Here is a 22,192-nt window from a genome sequence, read left to right as displayed (position 1 = left end):
TTACAGTGTAGAACTTATGCAATCACATGTGCAACATTCCATCCATTCATCCATTTTCTACCGCTTGTCCGTTTCGGGGGGTTTTCTGTCAAAATTCAAAGAGCAAATGAATTTAGCCAAAAGTGCTTTGTTATTTCCAGCCGTTCTCAGGTCACTTAAAAGGCCATATTAAATGACGTAGCAGGCCATGTGTGTGATGTGTCGGGCCAAGTTAACTTTAGTAGCGGGCCACTATAAAGGACACAGCGGGCTAAATTAAATGGTGTGGCAGACCAATTTAAATAATGCGGCAGGCCACTTTAAATGATGTGGGGTGCGACTTAAAATGACAAGGCGGGTGACACTAAATAAAGTGGCGGGCCATTTTAAATGACGTCGTGAGCCAACTTAAATGACGTCGCAGGCCACTTTAAATGATGTGGCGAGCCAAATGAAGTTAGGCAGCAGGCGATTTTAAATGATATGGTGGACCTTTTTAGATGACATAGCAGGCCAAATTAAATAGTGTGGCAGGCCAAATTTAGTTAAGTAGCGAGTCATTTTAAAAGACATGGTGGGTCACATTAAATAAAGTGGCGGGCCTTTTTGAATGACCTAGCGGCCAAGTTTAGTAGCGGGTGATTTTAAAGGATAAGGTGGGCCGTATTAGATGACGTCGTAAATGGTGTGGCAGGCCACTTAATTGAGGTGGCGAGACACTAAAAATGATGTGGCGAGTCACAATAAAAAAAGTAGCGGGCCAAACAAAGTAGTGGGCCATTTTAAAGGATGTGGCTGGCCAATTTAAATGATGTAGCAGGCCACATTAAATGATGTGGCAAGTCAAATTGAATAAAGTAGCAGTCCAAATTAAGTTAAGTAGTGGGTCATTTTAAAGGAACTGGCAGGCCACTTTAAATGATGTGGCAGGGCAATTTAAATGATGTGGCGGGGCTACTTTAAATGATTTAGCAAGTCACAATAAATAAAGATGTGGTCCAAATTAAGTTAAGTAGCGGGCCATTTTAAAGGATATGGCAGGCCACATAAAAGGACGTAGCGGGCCAAACTAAATGGTGTGGCAGGCAACTTTAAATGATGGGCGAGCCTTTTTAAATGATGTGACAGGCCAAATAAAATGATGTGGCGAGTCACAATAAATAACTGAGCACGCCAAATTAAGTGGCAGGCCATTTTAAAGGATGTGGCAGGCCATTTTAAAGGATGTGGCAGGCCAAAAAATGATGTGACGGGCTAATTTCAATGATGAGGCAGGCCACTTTAAATTATGTGGTGGGCCATTTTAAATGTCGTATCAGGTCACAATAAATGATGTGGTGGGCTACTAAAATTGATGTAGCAAGTCATGTTAAATAAAGTAGCAGGCCAAATTAAGTTAAGAAACGGGCCATTTTAAAGGATGTGGCAGGCCACCTAAAATGATGTAGCGCGCCACTTAAAATGACGCGCGCCAAACTAAATGGTGTGGCAGGCACCTTTAAATGATGTGGCTGGCCACTTAAGATGAAGCGGCGAGTCACATTAAATAATGTAGCGGGCCAAATTAAGTTAAGTAGTGTGCCATTTTAAAGGATGTGGCAGGCCAAGTTAATTATGTGGTGAGTCATATTAAATAAAGTAGCGGGTCAAATTAAGCGGTCCATTTTAATTGATGTGTTAGGCTAATTTAAATTATGTGGCTGGCTAATTTAAATAGTGCGGCAGGTATTTTTAAATGATGTGGCAGGCCACATTAAAATGGCGTCAGGGTCACACTAAATGAAGTAGCGGTCACTTTAAATGAGAAGGCGGGCCACTTAAAATGATGTGGTGGGCCATTTTAAAGGATATAACGGGTCGCAATAAATGATGTGGCGATCAAATCTAAATGGTGTGGCAGGCCACTTAAAATGACGTAGCGAGTCAAATTAAATAAAGTAGCGGGCCACTTAAATTATGTGGCAGGCTACTTAAAATGATGTAGCGAGTCACATTAAATACAGTAGCAGGCCAAATTAAGGTAAGGAGCGGGTCATTTTAAATGGTGTGGCAGGCTACTTTAAATTTTGTGGCTGGCTAATTTAAATGGTGTGGCAGGTAATTTTAAATGATGTGGAGGGCCACTTAAAATTACGTGGTGGGCCATTTTAAAGGAAATGGCGGGTGGCATTAAATAATGTGGCGATGAACTCTAAATGGCGTGGCAGGCCAATTAAAATGACATAGCGAGTCAAATTAAATAAAGTAGCGGGTCACTTTAAATTATGTGGCAAGCTACTTAAAATGATGTGGCGAGTCACATTAAATACAGTAGCGGGCCAAATTAAGGAGGGGGCCATTTTAAATGACGTGGCAGTCCACTTTAAATTATGTGGCTGGCTAATTTAAATTGTGCGTCAGGTAATTTTAAATGATGTGGCGGGACATTTTAAATGGCGTCGGGGTCACAATAAATGAAGTGGCGGTTACTTTAAATGAGAAGGCGGGCCACTTAAAATTATGTGGTGGGCCATTTTAAAGGATATGGCGGGTCGCGTTAAATGATGTGGCAATCAACTCTAAATGGTGTGGCAGGCCAGTTAAAATTATGTGGCGAGTCAAATTAAATAAAGTAGCGGGTCACTTTAAATTATGTGGCAGGCTACTTAAAATGATGTAGCGAGTCACATTAAATACAGTAGCGGGCCAAATTAAGGTAAGGAGGGGGCCATTTTCAATGATATGGCAGGCCAATTTAAATTACGTGGCTGGCTAATTTAAATGGTGTGGCAGGTAATTTAAAATTAGTGGCGGGCCAATTTAAATGGCGTCAGGGTCACAATAAATGAAGTGGCGGTCACTTTAAATGAGAAGGCGGGCCACTTAAAATTATGTGGTAGGCCATTTAAAGAAAATGGCGGCTTGCATTAAATGATGTGGCAATCAACTCTAAATGGTGTGGCAGGCCACTTAAAATTATAAATGGTGTGGCAGGCCACTTAAAATTATGTGGCGAGTCAAATTAAATAAAGTAGCGGGCCACTTTTAATTATGTGGCAGGCTACCTAAAATGATGTGGCGTGTCACATTAAATAAAGTATCGGGCCAAATTAAGGTAAGGAGGGGGCCATTTTAAATGAATTGGCAGGCCAATGTAAATTACATGGCTGGCTAATTTAAATGGTGTGGCAGGTAATTTTAAATGATGTGGCGGGCCACAATAAATGACGCCGGGGGTCACGATAAATGAAGTAGCGGTTACTTTAAATGAGAAGGCGGGCCACTTAATTATGTGGTGGGCCATTTTAAAGGATATGGCGGGTCGCGTTAAATGATGTGGCAATCAACTCTAAATGGTGTGGCAGGCCAGTTAAAATTATGTGGCGAGTCAAATTAAATAAAGTAGCGGGTCACTTTAAATTATGTGGCAGGCTACTTAAAATGATGTAGCGAGTCACATTAAATACAGTAGCGGGCCAAATTAAGGTAAGGAGGGGGCCATTTTCAATGATATGGCAGGCCAATTTAAATTACGTGGCTGGCTAATTTAAATGGTGTGGAAGGTAATTTAAAATTAGTGGCGGGCCAATTTAAATGGCGTCAGGGTCACAATAAATGAAGTGGCGGTCACTTTAAATGAGAAGGCGGGCCACTTAAAATTATGTGGTAGGCCATTTTAAAGAAAATGGCGGCTTGCATTAAATGATGTGGCAATCAACTCTAAATGGTGTGGCAGGCCACTTAAAATTATGTGGCGAGTCAAATTAAATAAAGTAGCGGGCCACTTTAATTTATGTGGCAGGCTACTTGAAATGATGTAGCGATTCACATTAAATACAGTAGCAGGCCAAATTAAGGTAAGGAGGGGGCCATTTAAAATGATGGCTAATTTAAATGGACTTTAAGAACTTTGAACATGTCACGAGGGAGGTGCTGGACATTGAGTCCGAATGGACCATGTTCCGCGCCTCTATTGTCGAGGCGGCTGATTGGAGCTGTGGCCGCAAGGTAGTTGGTGCTTGTCGTGGCGGTAATCCTAGAACCCGTTGGTGGACACCGGCGGTGAGGGATGCCGTCAAGCTGAAGAAGGAGTCCTATCGGGTTCTTTTGGCTCATAGGACTCCTGAGGCAGCGGACAAGTACCGACAGGCCAAGCGGTGTGCGGCTTCAGCGGTCGCAGAGGCAAAAACTCGGACATGGGAGGAGTTCGGTGAGGCCATGGAAAACGACTTCCGGACGGCTTCGAAGCAATTCTGGACCACCATCCGCCGCCTCAGGAAGGGAAAGCAGTGCACTATCAACACCGTGTATGGTGAGGATGGTGTTCTGCTGACCTCGACTGCGGATGTTGTGGATCGTTGGAGGGAATACTTCGAAGACCTCCTCAATCCCACCAACACGTCTTCCTATGAGGAAGCAGTGCCTGGGGAGTCTGTGGTGGGCTCTCCTATTTCTGGGGCTGAGGTTGCTGAGGTAGTTAAAAAGCTCCTCGGTGGCAAGGCCCCGGGGGTAGATGAGATCCGCCCGGAGTTCCTTAAGGCTCTGGATGCTGTGGGGCTGTCTTGGTTGACAAGACTCTGCAGCATCGCGTGGACATCGGGGGCGGTACCACTGGATTGGCAGACCGGGGTGGTGGTTCCTCTCTTTAAGAAGGGGAACCGGAGGGTGTGTTCTAACTATTGTGGGATCACACTCCTCAGCCTTCCCGGTAAGATCTATTCAGGTGTACTGGAGAGGAGGCTACGCCGGATAGTCGAACCTCGGATTCAGTAGGAACAGTGTGGTTTTCGTCCTGGTCGTGGAACTGTGGACCAGCTCTATACTCTCGGCAGGGTCCTTGAGGGTGCATGGGAGTTTGCCCAACCAGTCTACATGTGTTTTGTGGACTTGGAGAAGGCATTCGACCGTGTCCCTCGGGAAGTCCTGTGGGGAGTGCTCAGAGAGTATGGGGTATCGGACTGTCTGATTGTGGCAGTCCGCTCCCTGTATGATCAGTGCCAGAGCTTGGTCCGCATTGCCGGTAGTAAGTCGGACATGTTTCCAGTGAGGGTTGGACTCCGCCAAGGCTGCCCTTTGTCACCGATTCTGTTCATAACTTTTATGGACAGAATTTCTAGGCGCAGTCATGGCGTTGAGGGGATCTTGTTTGGTGGCTGCAGGATTAGGTCTCTGCTTTTTGCAGATGATGTGGTCCTGATGGCTTCATCTGTCCAGGATCTTCAGCTCTCACTGGATCGGTTCGCAGCTGAGTGTAAAGCGACTGGGATGAGAATCAGCACCTCCAAGTCCGAGTCCATGGTTCTCGCCCGGAAAAGGGTGGAGTGCCATCTCCGGGTTGGGGAGGAGATCTTGCCCCAAGTGGAGGAGTTCAAGTACCTCGGAGTCTTGTTCACGAGTGAGGGAAGAGTGGATCGTGAGATCGACAGGCGGATCGGTGCGGCGTCTTCAGTAATGCGGACGCTGTATCGATCCGTTGTGGTGAAGAAGGAGCTGAGCCGGAAGGCAAAGCTCTCAATTTACCGGTCGATCTACGTTCCCATCCTCACCTATGGTCATGAGCTTTGGCTTATGACCGAAAGGACAAGATCACGGGTACAAGCGGCCGAAATGAGTTTCCTCCGCCGGGTGGCGGGGCTCTCCCTTAGAGATAGGGTGAGAAGCTCTGCCATCCGGGGGGAGCTCAAAGTAAAGCCGCTGCTCCTCCACATCGAGAGGAGCCAGATGAGGTGGTTCGGGCATCTGGTCAGGATGCCACCCGAACGCCTCCCTAGGGAGGTGTTTAGGGCACGTCCGACCGGTAGGAGGCCGCAGGGAAGACCCAGTACACGTTGGGAAGACTATGTCTCCCGGCTGGCCTGGGAACGCCTCGGGATCCCACAGGAAGAGCTGGACGAAGTGGCTGGGGAGAGGGAAGTCTGGGCTTCCCTGCTTAGGCTGCTGCCCCCGCGACCCGACCTCGGATAAGCGGAAGAAGATGGATGGATGGATGGAATTTAAATGGTGTGGCAGGTAATTTTAAGGGTCACAATAAATGACGTGGCGGTCACTTTAAATGATGTGGCGGGCCACTTTAAACTGAATTGATGCAGACTGTTGACGATAACGCAGACGGACATTTTGAGTCAAGAAAACGAAGACCGTGTGAGAACGAAATAGCCAGCAGACGTTTACTGCCTGCACTCAACTGTGAAATGGTGATGCAAACATCGTTATCTGGTGCTAGTTTCACCTGAGCACGCCGTCCTTGACGTGGTGGTTCGGGGGCAGGGCGCCGCCCTCCTTCAGCCACTCAACTTTGGTCTCCACTCCTCCGGCTGCAGAACACGTGAACTCCACCGCGCTGCCCTGAGCCTTCACCTCCACTTGTGGCCACACCCGCACCGCCAGTGGCGCTGTAAGAGGAGCACCAGTGAGCAGTGTGGCGTTCAGGGACAGCACTCTTTCTTTAAGTAGGATTCAAACACCAAATCCAGTATCGAGGTACTCCTTGGACTTACATCTGACCGCAACTCGAGCCACCACTTCACTGTGGCCCACCCGGTTGCTGGCCACACACTTGTAGTTGCCGGCGTCTTCGGGGGTCGCCAGATTGATCTGGAGGTCGCCGTCACTGACCTGAGCCCTGGAAGGCAGCGCTCCGTCCACCTTGGTCCAGGTGTAGCTCAAAGGAGGAGTTCCGTGCGCCAGGCACTGCAACCTGATCACCTCCCCCACACGCACTGCCACATCGTCGGGCACCGAGGTGGCGTATGGAGTGGCTGGGGAGAAGGTTTACCAACAAAGTATGTTAAAATACTCAGTCTATATTAACACCATATTTTATAGTTACTGGGAAGTTACAACTATTATCATCCAATATTTGCATATTTAAAGAGGTATAATTAACACACCTTTCTTACCTGTTGATACACGTTTTAGTTTGAATTTAAACCATGGAGGCGCTGAGGAGAAGGTTTACCATCAAAGTACGTTAAAATACTCAGTCTACATTAGCACCATATTTTATAGTTACTGGGAAGACAACTATTATCATGCAATATTTCCATATTTGAAGAGGCATAATTAACACACCTCCATTGCCGGTTGGTACACGTTTTAGTTTGAATTTAAACCATGGAGGCGCTGGGGAGAAGGACTACCATCAAAGTACGTTAAAATACTCAGTCTACATTAGCACCGTATTTTATAGTTACTGGGAAGACACAACTATTATCATCCAATATTTGCATACTTAAAGGGGCATAAAAAACACACCTTTCTTACCTATTGGTACACTTTTTAGTTTGAATTTAAACCATGGAGGCGCTGGAGAGAAGGTTTACCAACGAAGTATGTTAAAATACTCAGTCTCCCCTAGCACCATATTTTATAGTTACTGCGAAGACACAACTATTATCATCCAATATTTGCATATTTAAAGAGGTACAATTAACACACCTTTCTTACCTGTTGGTACACGTTTTAGTTTAAATTTAAACCATGGAGTGGCTGGGGAGAAAGTTTACCATCAAAGCACGTTAAAATACTCAGTCTACAAAAGCACCATATTTTATAGTTACTGGGAAGACACAACTATTATCATCCAATATTTGCATATTTAAAGAGGCATAATTAACACACCTTTCCTACCTGTTGGTGCACCTTTTAGTTTGAATTTAAACCATGGAGGGGCTGGAGAGAAGGTTTACCAACAAAGTATGTTAAATTACTCAGTCTCCAATAGCACCATATTTTATAGTTATTGGGAAGACACAACTATTATCATCCAATATTTGCATACTTAAAGGGGCATAATTAACACACCTTTCTTACCTATTGGTACACTTTTTAGTTTGAATTTAAACCATGGAGAGGCTGGGGAGAAAGACTACCCTCAAAGTACGTTAAAATACTCAGTCTACATTAGCACCATATTTTATAGTTACTGGGAAGACAAAACTATTATCATCCAATATTTGCATACTTAAAGGGGCATAATTAACACACCTTTCTTACCCGTTGGTACACGTTTTAGTTTGAATTTAGACCATGGAGGCGCTGGGGAGAAGGTTTACCAACAAAGTATGTTAAAATACTCAGTCTCCAATAGCACCATATTTTATAGTTACTGGGAAGACACAACTACTATCATCCAATATTTGCATATTTAAAGAGGCATATTTAACACACCTTTTTACCTGTTGGTACATGTTTTAGTTTGAATTTAAACCATGGAGGGGCTGGGGAGAAGGTCTACCATCAAAGTATGTTAAAATACTCAGTCTCCAATTGCACCATATTTTATAGTTACTGGGAAGACACAGCTATTATCATCCAATATTTGCATACTTAAAGGGGCATAAATAACACACCTTTCTTACCTATTGGTACACGTTTTAGTTTGAATTTAAACCATGGAGGCGCTGGGGAGAAAGTTTACCATCAAAGCACGTTAAAATACTCAGTCTACAATAGCACCATATTTTATAGTTACTGGAAAGACACAACTATTATCATCCAATATTTGCATATTTAAAGAGGCATAATTAACACACCTCTATTGCCGGTTGGTACACGTTTTAGTTTGAATTTAAACCATGGAGGGGCTGGGGAGAAGGTCTACCATCAAAGTATGTTAAAATACTCAGTCTCCATTAGCACCATATTTTATAGTTACTGGGAAGACACAACTATTATCATCCAATATTTGCATACTTAAAGGGGCATAAATAACACACCTTTCTTACCTATTGGTACACTTTTTAGTTTGAATTTAAACCATGGAGGCTATGGGGAGAAGGTTTACCAACAAAGTATGTTAAAATACTCAGTCTCCACTAGCACCATATTTTATAGTTACTGGGAAGACACACCTATTATCATCCAATATTTGCATATTTAAAGAGGCATGATTAACACACCATTCTTACCTGTTGGTACACATTTTAGTTTGAATTTAAACCATGGAGGGGCTAGGGAGAAGGACTACGATCAAAGTACGTTAAAATACTCAGTCTACAATAGCACCATATTTTATAGTTACTAGGAAGACACAACTACTATCATCCAATATTTGCATATTTAAAGAAGCATAATTAACACACCTCTATTGCCGGTTGGTACATGTTTTAGTTTGAATTTAAATCATGGAAGCGCTGGGGAGAAGGTTTACCAACAAAGTATGTTAAAATACTCAGTCTCCAATAGCACCATATTTTATAGTTACTGCGAAGACACAACTATTATCATCCAATAATTGCATATTTAAAGAGGCATAATTAACACATCTTTCTTGCCGGTTGGTTCACGTTTTAGTTTGAATTCAAACCATGGAGGGGCTGGGGAGAAGGTCTACCATCAAAGTATGTTAAAATACTCAGTCTACATTAGCACCGTATTCTATAGTTACTGGGAAGACACAACTATTATCCTCCAATATTTGCATACTTAAAGGTGCATAAATAACACACCTTTCTTACCTATTGGTACACTTTTTAGTTTGAATTTAAACCATGGAGGCGCTGGAGAGAAGGTTTACCAACAAAGTATGTTAAAATACTCAAGTCTCCCCTAGCACCATATTTCATAGTTACTGGGAAGACACAACTATTATCATCCAATATTTGCATACTTAAAGAGGCATAATCAACACACCTTTCTTATCTGTTGGTACACGTTTTAATTTGAACTTAAACGATGGAGGCGCTGGAGAGAAGGTTTACCAACAAAGTATGTTAAAATACTCAGTCTCCAATAGCACCATATTTGATAGTTACTGGGAAGACACAACTATTATCATCCAATATTTGCATATTTAAAGAGTCATAATTAACACACCTTTCTTACCCGTTGGTACACGTTTTAGTTTGAATTCAAACCATGGAGGGACTGGGGAGAAGGTCTACCATCAAAGTACGTTAAAGTACTCAGTCTACATTAGCACCATTTTTTATAGTTACTGGGAAGACACAACTGTTATCATCCAATATTTGCATATTTAAAGAGGCATAATTAACACACCTTTCTTACCTATTGGTACACTTTTTAGTTTGAATTTAAACCATGGAGGGGCTGGGGAGAAGGTCTACCATCAAAGTACGTTAAAATACTCAGTCTCCATTAACACCATATTTTATAGTTACAGGGAAGTTACAACCATTATCATCCAATATTTGCATACTTAAAAAGGCATAATTAACACACCTTTCTTACCCGTTGGTACACATTTTAGTTTGAATTTAAACCATGGAGGGGTTGGGGAGAAGGTCTACCATCAAAGTATGTTAAAATACTCAGTCTCCAATAGAACCATATTTTATAGTTACTGGGAAGACACAACTATAATCATCCAATATTTTGCATACTTAAAGGGGCATAATTAACACACATTTCTTGCCGGTTGGTTCATGTTTTAGTTTGAATTTAAACAATGGAGGCGCTGGGGAGAAGGTCTACCATCAAAGTACGTTAAAATACTCAGTCTACATTAGCACCAATATTTTATAGTTACTGGGAGGATACAACTATTATCATCCGATATTTGCATACTTAAAGAGGTATAATTAACACACCTTTCTTACCTATTGGTACAGGTTTTTGTTTGAATTTAAACCATGGAGGGGCTGGGGAGAAGGTCTACCATCAAAGTACATTAAAATACTCAGTCTACAAAAGCACCATATTTAATAGTTACTGGGAAGACACAACTATTATCATCCAATATTTTGCATACTTAAAGGGGCATAAATAACACACCTTTCTTACCCGTTGGTACACCTTTTAGTTTGAATTTAAACCCTTGAGGTGCTGGGGAGAAAGTTGACCATCAAAGCACGTTAAAATACTCAATCTACATTAGCACCATATTTTATAGTTACTGGGAAGACACAACTATTATCATCCAATATTTGCATATTTAAAGAGGCATAATTAACACACCTCTATTGCCGGTTGGTACACGTTTTAGTTTGAATTTAAACCATGGAGGGGCTGGGGAGAAGGACTACCATCAAAGTACGTTAAAATACCCAGTCTACATTAGCACCATATTTAATAGTTACTGGGAAGACACAACTATTATCATACAATATTTGCATACTTAAAGTGGCATAATTAACACACCTTTCTTACCTATTGGTACACTTTTTAGTTTGAATTTAAACCATGGAGGGGCTGGGAGAAGGTCTACCATCAAAGTATGTTAAAATACTCAAGTCTACATTAGCACCATATTTTATAGTTACTGGGAAGACAACTATTTTCATCCAATATTTGCATATTTAAAGAGGCATAATTAACACACCTTTCTTACCTGTTGGTACACGTTTTAGTTTGAATTTAAACCATGGAGGGGCTGGGGAGAAGGTCTACCAACAAAGTATGTTAAAATACTCAGTCTACAAAAGCACCATATTTAATAGTTACTGGGAAGACACAACTATTATCATCCAATATTTGCATATTTAAAGAGGCATAATTGACACACCTTTCTTACCTATTGGTACACTTTTTAGTTTGAATTTAAACCCTGGAGGGGCTGGAGAGAAGGTTTACAAACAAAGTATGTTAAATTACTCAGTCTCCAATAGCACCATATTTATAGTTATTGGGAAGACACAACTATTTTCATCCAATATTTGCATATTTAAAGAGGCATAATTAACACACTTCTATTGCCGGTTGGTACACGTTTTAGTTTGAATTTAAACCATGGAGGGGCTGAGGAGAAGGACTACCATCAAAGTACGTTAAAATACTCAGTCTACATTAGCACCATATTTTATAGTTACTGGGAAGTTACAACTATTATCATCCAATATTTGCATATTTAAAGATGCATAATTAACACACCTTTCTTACCTGTTGGTACACTTTTTAGTTTGAATTTATACCATGGAGGGGCTGGCAAGAAAGACTACCCTCAAAGTATGTTAAAATATTCAGTCTACATTAGCACCATATTTTATAGTTACTGGGAAGACACAACTATTATCATCCAATATTTGCATATTTAAAGGGGCATAATTAACACACCTTTCTTACCCGTTGGTACAAGTTTTAGTTTGAATTCAAACCATGGAGGGGCTGGGGAGAAGGTTTATTATCAAAGTATGTTAAAATACTCAGTCTCCAATAGCACCATAATTTATAGTTACTTGGAAGACACAACTATTATCATCCAATATTTTGCATACTTAAAGGGGCATAATTAACACACCTTTCTTACCCATTGGTACACGTTTTAGTTTGAATTTAAACCAAAGTATGTTAAAATACTCAGTCCACAATAGCACCATATTGTACAGTTGCTGGGAAGACAACACTATTATCATCTAATATTTGCATACTTAAAGGGGCATAATGAGCACACCTTTCTTGCCTGTTGGTACACGCTATAGTTTGAATTCTAACCATTTTGGTCTTTTTCCAAACAACTTGTCACAAATATTTTCAGACATTGCAGAAGTTTTCCGGGAAACTTCAGCGAGAGTTTTTCTTTTTCCTAGCGGACATTGTCCAAACATAAATGAGTGGCTGGGTCATGTTTGCGTTAGTCGACCTCCCTCAAGAGCAGCGCGTGGCTATCGGGTTTGAAGCTCAGGATTTTAGCTGGGTATCTAGCAAGCTCGCCTCTCATGCCGGCGAGGTTCGAATCCGGGTCACGGCACCACTGTAACCCACGCGGTTGCATGCAAAGAACATTCCCATCACAAATAAAACCACTTACTTTCCACATCGAGCGTAACGGTGACTTCCGTCGTGCCCGCGTCGTTGGTGGCAGTGCAAATATATTCCCCAGAGTCCTGGCGACCCACGTTGGGCAGCACCAGTTGCCCGCCCACCACCTTATGTCGCCAAGGCAGAGGTGACCGCAACTTGGACCACGTGACGGTTGGAGAGGGGAAACCTTGAACAGTCAAAGTGGAAACACATTTTACTGCTAATGAAGCTTTATTGTGACAATGTTAGAGGAATATTTTCCACCTTTAACGCTTTTAAAATCCGCGCCGGTACCAAAATGTATTTCGATACTTTCCCATACTTTTCTTAATAAAGGGACCACAAAAAATGTCATTATTGGCTTTATTTTAACAAAAAATCTTACGGTACATGAAACATATGTTTCTTATTACAATTATGTCCTTAAATGAAATAGTGAACATATTTAAACAACTTGTCTTTTAGTAGTACAAACCCCGTTTCCATATGAGTTGGGAAATTGTGTTAGATGTAAATATAAACGGAATACAATGATTTGCAAATCCTTTTCAACCCATGTTCAATTGAATGCACTACAAAGACAAGATATTTAATGTTGAAACTCATAAACTTTTTTTTTTTTTTTGCAAATAATAATTAACCGAGAATTTCATGGCTGCAACACGTGCCAAAGTAGTTGGGAAAGGGCATGTTCACCACTGTGTTACATCACCTTTCCTTTTAACAACACTCAGTAAACGTTTGGGAACTGAGGAGACACATTTTTTAAGCTTCTCAGGTGGAATTATTTCCCATTCTTGCTTGATGTACAGCTTAAGTTGTTCAACAGTCCGGGGGTCTCCGTTGTGGTATTTTAGGCTCCATAATGTGCCACACATTTTCAATGGACTACAGGCAGGCCAGTCTAGTACCAGCACTATTTTACTATGAAGCCACGTTGATGTAACACGTGGCTTGGCATTGTCTTGCTGAAATAAGCAGGGGCGTCCATGGTAGCGTAGCTTGGATGGCAACATATGTTGCTCCAAAACCTGTATGTACCTTTCAGCATTAATGGCGCCTTCACAGATGTGTAAGTTACCCATGTCTTGGGCACTAATACACCCCCATACCATCACAGATGCTGGCTTTTCAACTTTGCGCCTATAACAATCCGGATGGTTCTTTTCCTCTTTGGTCCGGTGGGCACAACGTCCACAGTTTCCAAAAACAATTTGAAATGTGGACTCGTCAGACCACAGAACACTTTTCCACTTTCTATTAGTCCATCTTAGATGAGCTCAGGCCCAGCGAACCCGCCGATGTTTCTGGGTGTTGTTGATAAACGGTTTTCGCCTTGCATAGGAGAGTTTTAACTTGCACTTACAGATGTAGCGACCAACTGTAGTTACTGACACTGGGTTTCTGAAGTGTTCCTGAGCCCATGTGGTGATATCCTTTACACACTGATGTCGCTTGTTGATGCAGTACAGCCTGACGGATCGAAGGTCACAGGCTTAGCTGCTTACGTGCAGTGATTTCTCCAGATTCTCTGAACCCTTTGATGATATTACGGACCGTAGTTGGTGAAATCCCTAAATTCCTTGCAATAGCTGGTTGAGAAAGGTTTTTCTTAAACTGTTCAACAATTTGCTCACGCATTTATTGACAAAGTGGTGACCCTCGCCCCATCCTTGTTTTCATGGAATCTACTTTTATACCCAATCATGGCACCCACCTGTTCCCAATTTGCCTGTTCACCTGTGGGATGTTCCAAATAAGTGATTGATGAGCATTCCTCAACTTTATCAGTATTTATTGCCACCTTTCCCAACTTCTTTGTCACGTGTTGCTGGCATCAAATTCTAAAGTTAATGATTATTTGCAAAAAAAAAATGTTTATCAGTTTGAACATCAAATATGTTGTCTTTGTAGCATATTCAACTGAATATGGGTTGAAAAGGATTTGCAAATCATTGTATTCCGTTTATATTTACATCTAACACAATTTCCCAATTTATATGGAAACGGCGTTTGTAAGTAAACAAACAAAGGCTCCTAATTAGTCTGCTGACGTATGCAGTAACATATTGTGTCATTTACCATTCTTTTATTTTGTCAAAATTATGAGGGACAAACTGTAAAAATTTGGATTATTAATCCACTTGTTCATTTACTGTTTATATCCGTTTATTTTCCCTTTCAACATGTTCTATCTCCACTTCTGTTCAAATGTAATAATCACTAATTCTTCTGTTGTTTAGTTTTGGATGATACCACAAATGTAGGAATGGATCCGATACCAAGTAGTTACAGGATCATACATTGGTCATATTCAAAGTCCTAATGTGTCCAGGTACGTATTTCCTGAGTTTATAAACATAATATGAATATTTTTTTAAAAAGGAAAAAATATTTTGTGACGATAAAAAATATTGATGTAGTCATAGTAGTATCGACTAGATACGCTCTTGCACTTGGTATCATTACAGTGGATGTAGGGTGTGGATCCACCCATGGCGTTTGTTTACATTCAGGCGCACTAGCTTTTGTTAGCCGTGACGCCAGTGAGCTATTGTATCCTCCTACGGTGTGTACTGAAGCGTGTTTAGCTATTCCTCGTCCTCCAGTGATATTACTACTTGTAAGAAACTTACTGTATTTGTCGCCAGGGAGACGAGGATTAGTCATTTAGAAGTAGCTAAAACACTGCCGACTTCCTGAGGGCGTTTCAGTGTTATAACTTCACCTTTATTTTAATTTTTTAAGCCAAAAATGCGTCCGTTCTCCCTTTTCTGTCTACACACTGTGTCTGCTTGTAAGTACTCCGTGTGTGTGCGCTGCCAAACACGCTCCTCTGCTCGTAAAACCAGCAATGTCATGACTGGACGATGCGGCGACAAAAAAAAAAAACGGTACTATTCAAAAAGAGTATAGTACCGTTTTTGATTCATTAGTACCGCGATACTATACTAGTACCGGTATACCGTACAACCCTAGCACACATATAATAACATTAATGTTGTCATGAGATACCAGCCAGAGGAGGAGAATCTTGCAAGTTATCTTTCAGTTTCGATTCCTGTCAAATTGTGTGGTCAATTACATTAAAACAACAAGGGCAATATCATAAAAAAAGGATAACTGAAGTTAAAAGTCCATTAACCAAAAGCTTTTATGAAAAGTGAAGTGGTCCAATGGTTCTTAAAATAGTCTGGTGGACTGGTACAAGTCATACCAGAGTCTGGGGGCTGCAGCCTGGAAACGCCAGAACTCCTCGGGTTTTACAATGAGTTTTAGGGATCTTTAGGATACCCTGGCCTGAAGACCAAAGACTGCGCCCTGAAGTGAAGGGGCACAACAACTACCTTGCCACGCACGGAAGGTTAGGACTAAAGTCTTAAACTCAATGTGGAACTTGGCTGGAAGCCAATGAAGACTGGATAGAACGGGGGAAATGTGGTTCTGTTGTCGGTCCAAAGTCTGTACAATCTGAAGTCTCTGAAGAGTGATCATTTCGAAATTCGATTCTGACAAACAAAGTTCTCACTTTAGAGATATTTCTCAGGCGATAAAAACAGTTTTTGGTCAGTTGACCACAGCAACCCTCAAAAGACCTTGACTGATCGGGTTTTAAAATGAGTTTTTGGGATCTTTATGAGACCCTGGCCTGAAGACTACGCCCCGAAGTGTAGGGGCACAACAAATCAGTGGTTTACTAAGGGGCTCTACCTTGCAACGCACGGAAGGTCAGGACTAAAGTCTTAAAGTCAATGTGGAACTTGACTGGAAGCCAATGAAGACTGGATAGAACGGGGGTAATGTGGCTCTGTTGTTGGTCCAAAGTCTGTACAGTCTGAAGTCTCTGAGGAGTGGACTTGTTGCAACAAAATTACATAAGTCATGAACGCCTGAATGGCCAAGGTCAGGACTAAAGTCTTAAAGTCAATGTGGAACTTGACTGGAAGCCAATGAAGACTGGATAGAATGGGGATAATGTGGTTCTGTTGTCGGTCCAACGTCTGTACAGCCTGAAGTCTCTGAAGACTGCACTTGTTGGAACAAAATTACAAAAGTCATGAACGCCTGAATGATCATTTCGAGATTCGATTCTGACAACAAAATTCTCACTTTAGATATATTTCCTTGGCGATAAAAACAGTTTTTGGTCAGTTGACCACAGCGACCCTCAAAATACCTTGACTGACCAAACACAAGCCCAAGGTCCCTGAGGCAGAGACGGATGCACCCAGAACACTGAGGGAGTTCTTGATCAGACCTTTTTATCAAGACCAATTATCAAAGTTTCGGTTCTGTTAGAATTTATCTGAAGGAAATTCGAAGACAAGCAGTTTTGGAAGCGGGGTACACATTCAAGAACTTAGATAAATGGTGAAACTGACTCATTGAAGGAGCAAAACAACGGTTCTGTTGTTCTATTGTTTGTACCGACTACGGTTTTGTGGAATAAATTGCTAAACTTCGGTTCTAGTCACTTAAATCATCTGTAGAACAAAAGGATCTGGGAGGACTTGGACCTCCTTCAAGGGTTTCCTGATAACGTGTTGGCATACCGTGGGCGTCACAGCGTAGGGTCGCCGTGTGTCCTTCCACCACAACCATCAGCGGCTCAGGAACAAAAGCTCTCGGCGCGGTGGGCACTTGGGAGCTTCCCTCCACAATGACCTCCACCCTGGTCTCCGTGCCACCTTCGTTGTTGCGTGCCGTGCACACGTACGTGCCGCTGTCTTCTACCCGGGCCGCCAGTATCTGAGCCACAGGAAAGGTCATCATCATCTTGTGGTCACGACAAGGTCCGGGTGCAGAGTCGCCGTAAGAACCTGCATGACTGCGTTGGACTCCATGGGAACGTGGCTGCTCAGCATCACCTTGCGGTTGCTGTCCAACCTGTGCCAGGAGACCGAAGGCCGAGGCTCCCCTGAAGCCTGGCACTCCAGGTTGATGGGTTCACCTGCTCTGATGCGCAGTGGTCCAACGGGGGTGACGATGGCCACGGGAGATTCTGCGTGCACATAAACAGCATGTATCAGAGTGACCACTAGGGGGAACCCTAAAGACAGTGCAGACTGTTGAAATGCCACACCAGGATGAGCTTAAAGAACCGTGTACAAACTGCAAGTGTCCCAGGGTTTGATTCGGAGCAGTCTGAAATCTACCCAAACATTGAACCGTGTGTTTTGGTAAGGTGTTCCGAGACCGTGGCCTCTGTCTGTTTCTGTGAATTGGCACTATGCAAATAAAATTCAACCAAACTGCTATCTGTCAGGATCTGAGTGTGCCTGGACCACAGGAAGCAGAGACAATGGCGACAAACGGACTTTGTTATATTTTGGTTCTGTATTTTGTTTGATTTTCTGTCCTGCGCTCTTATTTTGTTTTTCTTTTTTTGGTTGCCTCTTTTCAGTCTGGGTGCTGGCTTCCTCACCTGTCCCTGGTTGCCAATCAGGACACACCTTTTCCTGGTTGCTAATCAGTAGGCTTTATATGCCAGCGCTGTCCTCCTGTGTCAAACTCTTCTTTGCTTCTTTGTTTTGTGGCTACGCTGCTCAGCATTTTTTTGTTCTCTGTGCACTCCTGTGCTGCACTATTTTTATTGCAGTTTTGCTTAGTAAAGTCTCTGTCTCTGTATCCTGGGGTCAACAACCCAGCAGGCACAAGACACTGAAACAGACATAGGTTTGAATTATTCTGATCCAAATCGCATAACTGTTTCCTTGATAAAAACAAGTTACTACTAAAATATATATATATATATATATATATATATATATATATATATATATATATATATATATATATATATAATAACGAGCAATTATTTTGAACGACTCTTTGAAAGGAACGGTTCCTCAAGATCCGGGTCCCCTCAAAGAGTCATGAATCCCATCCTCAAAGAGTCATGAATCCCAGCACCGTCTAACTGACAACACTGGCTTATGAACCCTCTTGATTGGCAATCTGGGCCAGGCGAGGAAACTAGCCGTCCAGTTAAAGGTAAAGTTGGAAGCAAACAAGAAAACAGGAAGTCTCACTAAAAGAAAATAAGAACACATACAGGAAAAAAACAAAACTCTGGAAAATACAAAACACAAGTGCACCTGTACAGCTGCTCTGAAAGAAAAACATTTCAAACAAAAAAAAACATTGTGCTTCAACACATCATACCTTATGAAACAGCAGCATTGTTACAACAATGTTTTGAAAGCCTACAAAGAAGCTAAAGAAGCTACCCTAAAGCCAGTTGAAGTATTTGAAGTCTTAATTCCTGCATCCTGATTACATAATAATAAAATAATACATTTTATTCACAGATCGCCTTTCAAAAATTCAAAGACGCTTAAACCAAGGTGTCAAACTCAAGGCCTGGGGGCCATATCTGGGCCGCCACATCATTTTATGTGTTCCGCGAAAGATTTCTTACTAAATTTATTTGATTTTCAAAATAAAATACATGTACTGCATGCAATTTTATGGCTTTTAAAATTGAGCATCAAATTTGACATTATCATACATTTTGAAAAAAGTTTTATGACAATAAAAATAAATATCAACTTAAATAATAACTTGACTCGTGATTTTTGAGCAAGTTATCCATCAAACTGTGCACTGTAAAAATGAAGGTTAAAAAAAAAACCTGGTAGCTCAGTCGCCACAAAGAAACAAAACAAAACTGTGGTATGGTAAAAGTGGTATCGTTTTTCCATTTATAGTAATTGACTGTAAACACAACGACCGTAGATTTTACAGTAAGAACAGTGGTACGGTTTTCTTTTTCCATTTATATGCTGTAAAAACCATCGTAAATTTTACAGTAACATTTTGGCAAATTAGCTGTCAGTTTTTTTTAGTGTTAAATCGGAAAAAAAAAAAATGTCAGTGTACATGACAATATGTACAAACCCCAAAACCAGTGAAGTTGGCACGTTGTGTAAATCGTGAATAAAAACAGACTATTTGATGATTTGCAAATCCTTTTCAACCTATATTCAATTGAATAGACTGCAAAGAAAACTTCGTTATTTTTTGCAAATATGAGCACATTTGGAATTTGATGCCTGCAACGTGGTTTAAAAAAAAGCTGGCACAAGTGGCAAAAAAGACTGAGGAAGTTGAGGAATGCTCATCAAACACTTATTTGGAACATGGAACAGTTGAACGAGATAATTGGGAACAGGTGGGTGCCATGATTGGTATAAAAGCCGCTTCCATGAAATGCTCAGTCATTCACAAACACAATTTGTGAACAAATGCGTGAGCAAATTGTCCAACAGTTTAAGAACAACATTTCTCAATGAGCTATTGCAAGGACTTAAGGGATTTTACCATCTAAGGTCTGTAATATCATCAAAAGGTTCAGAATATCTGGAGAAATCACTGCACATAACATTGAATGCCCGTGACCTTGGATCCCTCGGGCGGTACCGCATCAAAAATCGACATCAGTGTGGAAAGGATATCACCACATGGGCTCAGGAACACTTCAGAAATCCACTGTCAGTAACTACAGTCGGTCAATACATCTGTTAAAACTCTACTATGCAAAGCCAAAGCCATTTATCAACAACACCCAGAAGCGCCGCCGGCTTCGCTGGGCCCGAGCTCATCTAAGATGGACTGATGCAAAGTGTAAAAGTGTTCTGTGGTCTGACGAGTCCACATTTCTAATTGTTTTTGGAATCCGTGGACGTCGTGTCCTCCCGAACAAAGAGGAAATGAACCATCCGGATTGTTCTGGGTGCAAAAGTTCAAAAGCCAGCATCTGTGATGGTATGGGGGTGTATTAGTGCCAAAGGCATGGGTAACTTACACATCATTTAAGGCACCATTAATGCTGAAAGGTACATACAGGTTTTGGAGCAGCATATGTTGCCATCCAAGCAACGTTATCATGGACGCCCCTGCTTATTTTAGCAAGACAATGCCAAGCCACGTGTTACAACAGCGTGGCTTCATAGTAAAAGAGTGCGGGTACTAGACTGGCCTGCCTGTAGTGCAGGCATGTCTCCCCATGAAAATGTGTGGCGCATTATGAAGCCTAAAATACCACAACGGAGACCCCGGACTTTTGAACAACTTAAGCTGTACATCAAGCAAGAATGGGAAAGAATTCCACCTGAGAAGCTTAAAAAAATGTGTCTCCTCAGTTCCCAAATGTTTACTGAGTGTTGTTAAAAGGAAAGGCCATGTAACACAGTGGTGAACATGCCCTTTCCCAACTACTTTGGCACGTTTTGCAGCCATGAAATTCTAAGTTAATAATTATTTGCAAAAAAAAATAAAGTTTATGAGTTTGAACATCAAATATCTTGTCTTTGTAGTGCATTCAATTGAATATAAGTTGAAAAGCATTTTCAAATCATTGAATTCCGTTTATATTTACCATTTACACAACGTGCCAACTTCACTGGTTTTGGGTTTTGTAGATTACTGACTGTTACAAGAGCCAAAATTGCCTTGTGGCCCTCGGTGAAAACCAGTTTTGACAGCCCTGCCTGACAAGGATAAAAATACAAAAAATAAATATTGTGGCATGACGTTTGTTTACCTTTCACGATCAAGGACACGATGGTGTGGGTGATGCCAAACAAGTTGCTGGCCACACAGCGGTAAGCTCCGTGATTCACTGCGTTTGCGTTGGAAATGGTCATCACTGAACCATCAGCACCAACTTGGACATTGTCTGTGGACAAGAATGACAAATAAATCATTAGATCGTGTGGGAATATTCATGCTAATTAAAAATAGATAAAGACTGAATTAGGATGGAAAAAAAAACTTTGTTCATAAAATATGTCTCCACAGTCTAAATGCTCCTAAGTGCACTTCAGATTTGAGCCACATCAGGAGGTAATCCGAACCCATTTGAAATCTGATTTTGTCAAATGTGACTGCAGTCTAAACGCAATGTGACCCGAATGCGACTTTTACGTCATCCTTGATCGAGCTACGGCACTCGTGTGCTCGGGAAAATATGTGGCTCGCCAGCGGAAGTGGATACCTCGTCACAACGTCCGGTTTCGGGAGTGCTGTTTTGGTGATCTAAGTCTTTTTTCGGCGAGCAAATTTTCAGTGCATCACTTGTCAATAGTGCGCAAATAATAGGCTATATATACATACATATATATATATATATATATATATATATATATATATATATATATATATATATATATATATATATATATATATATACATACATATATGTGTGTATATGTATGCACACACATATATGTATGTATATATTTATATATACACATATATGTATGTATATATATATATATATACATATATATATATATATGTATATATATATATATATATATATATATATATACACACACAGGTAAAAGCCAGTGAATTAGAATATTTTGAAAAACTTGATTTATTTCAGTAATTGCATTCAAAAGGTGTAACTTGTACATTATATTTATTCATTGCACACAGACTGATGCATTCAAATGTTTATTTCATTTAATTTTGATGATTTGAAGTGGCAACAAATGAAAATCCAAAATTCCGTGTGTCACAAAATTAG

At 41.2% G+C, this 22,192-nt stretch overlaps 1 protein-coding gene across 1 annotated transcript in view; it reads right to left on the bottom strand.

Moving 5' to 3' along the window:
* hspg2 (heparan sulfate proteoglycan 2) overlaps nt 1–22,192 on the bottom strand; it is a 362,847-nt gene that overhangs the window by 61,546 nt on the left and 279,109 nt on the right. The window contains exons 60-65 of the mRNA XM_061923339.2: nt 21,203–21,337; nt 17,478–17,659; nt 17,211–17,406; nt 12,665–12,844; nt 6,456–6,716; nt 6,188–6,350 (exon numbers count right to left, since the gene is read on the bottom strand). Of these exons, the coding sequence (XP_061779323.2) occupies nt 6,188–6,350; nt 6,456–6,716; nt 12,665–12,844; nt 17,211–17,406; nt 17,478–17,659; nt 21,203–21,337 (1,117 nt within the window). The remainder of the gene's footprint in view (nt 1–6,187; nt 6,351–6,455; nt 6,717–12,664; nt 12,845–17,210; nt 17,407–17,477; nt 17,660–21,202; nt 21,338–22,192) is intronic.

Source organism: Nerophis lumbriciformis, linkage group LG01 (assembly GCF_033978685.3).
Source record: "Nerophis lumbriciformis linkage group LG01, RoL_Nlum_v2.1, whole genome shotgun sequence".
Taxonomy (NCBI): domain Eukaryota; kingdom Metazoa; phylum Chordata; class Actinopteri; order Syngnathiformes; family Syngnathidae; genus Nerophis; species Nerophis lumbriciformis.
Note: the sequence above shows the minus strand (reverse complement) of the source record. Positions and strands in the feature narration are given on the sequence as shown.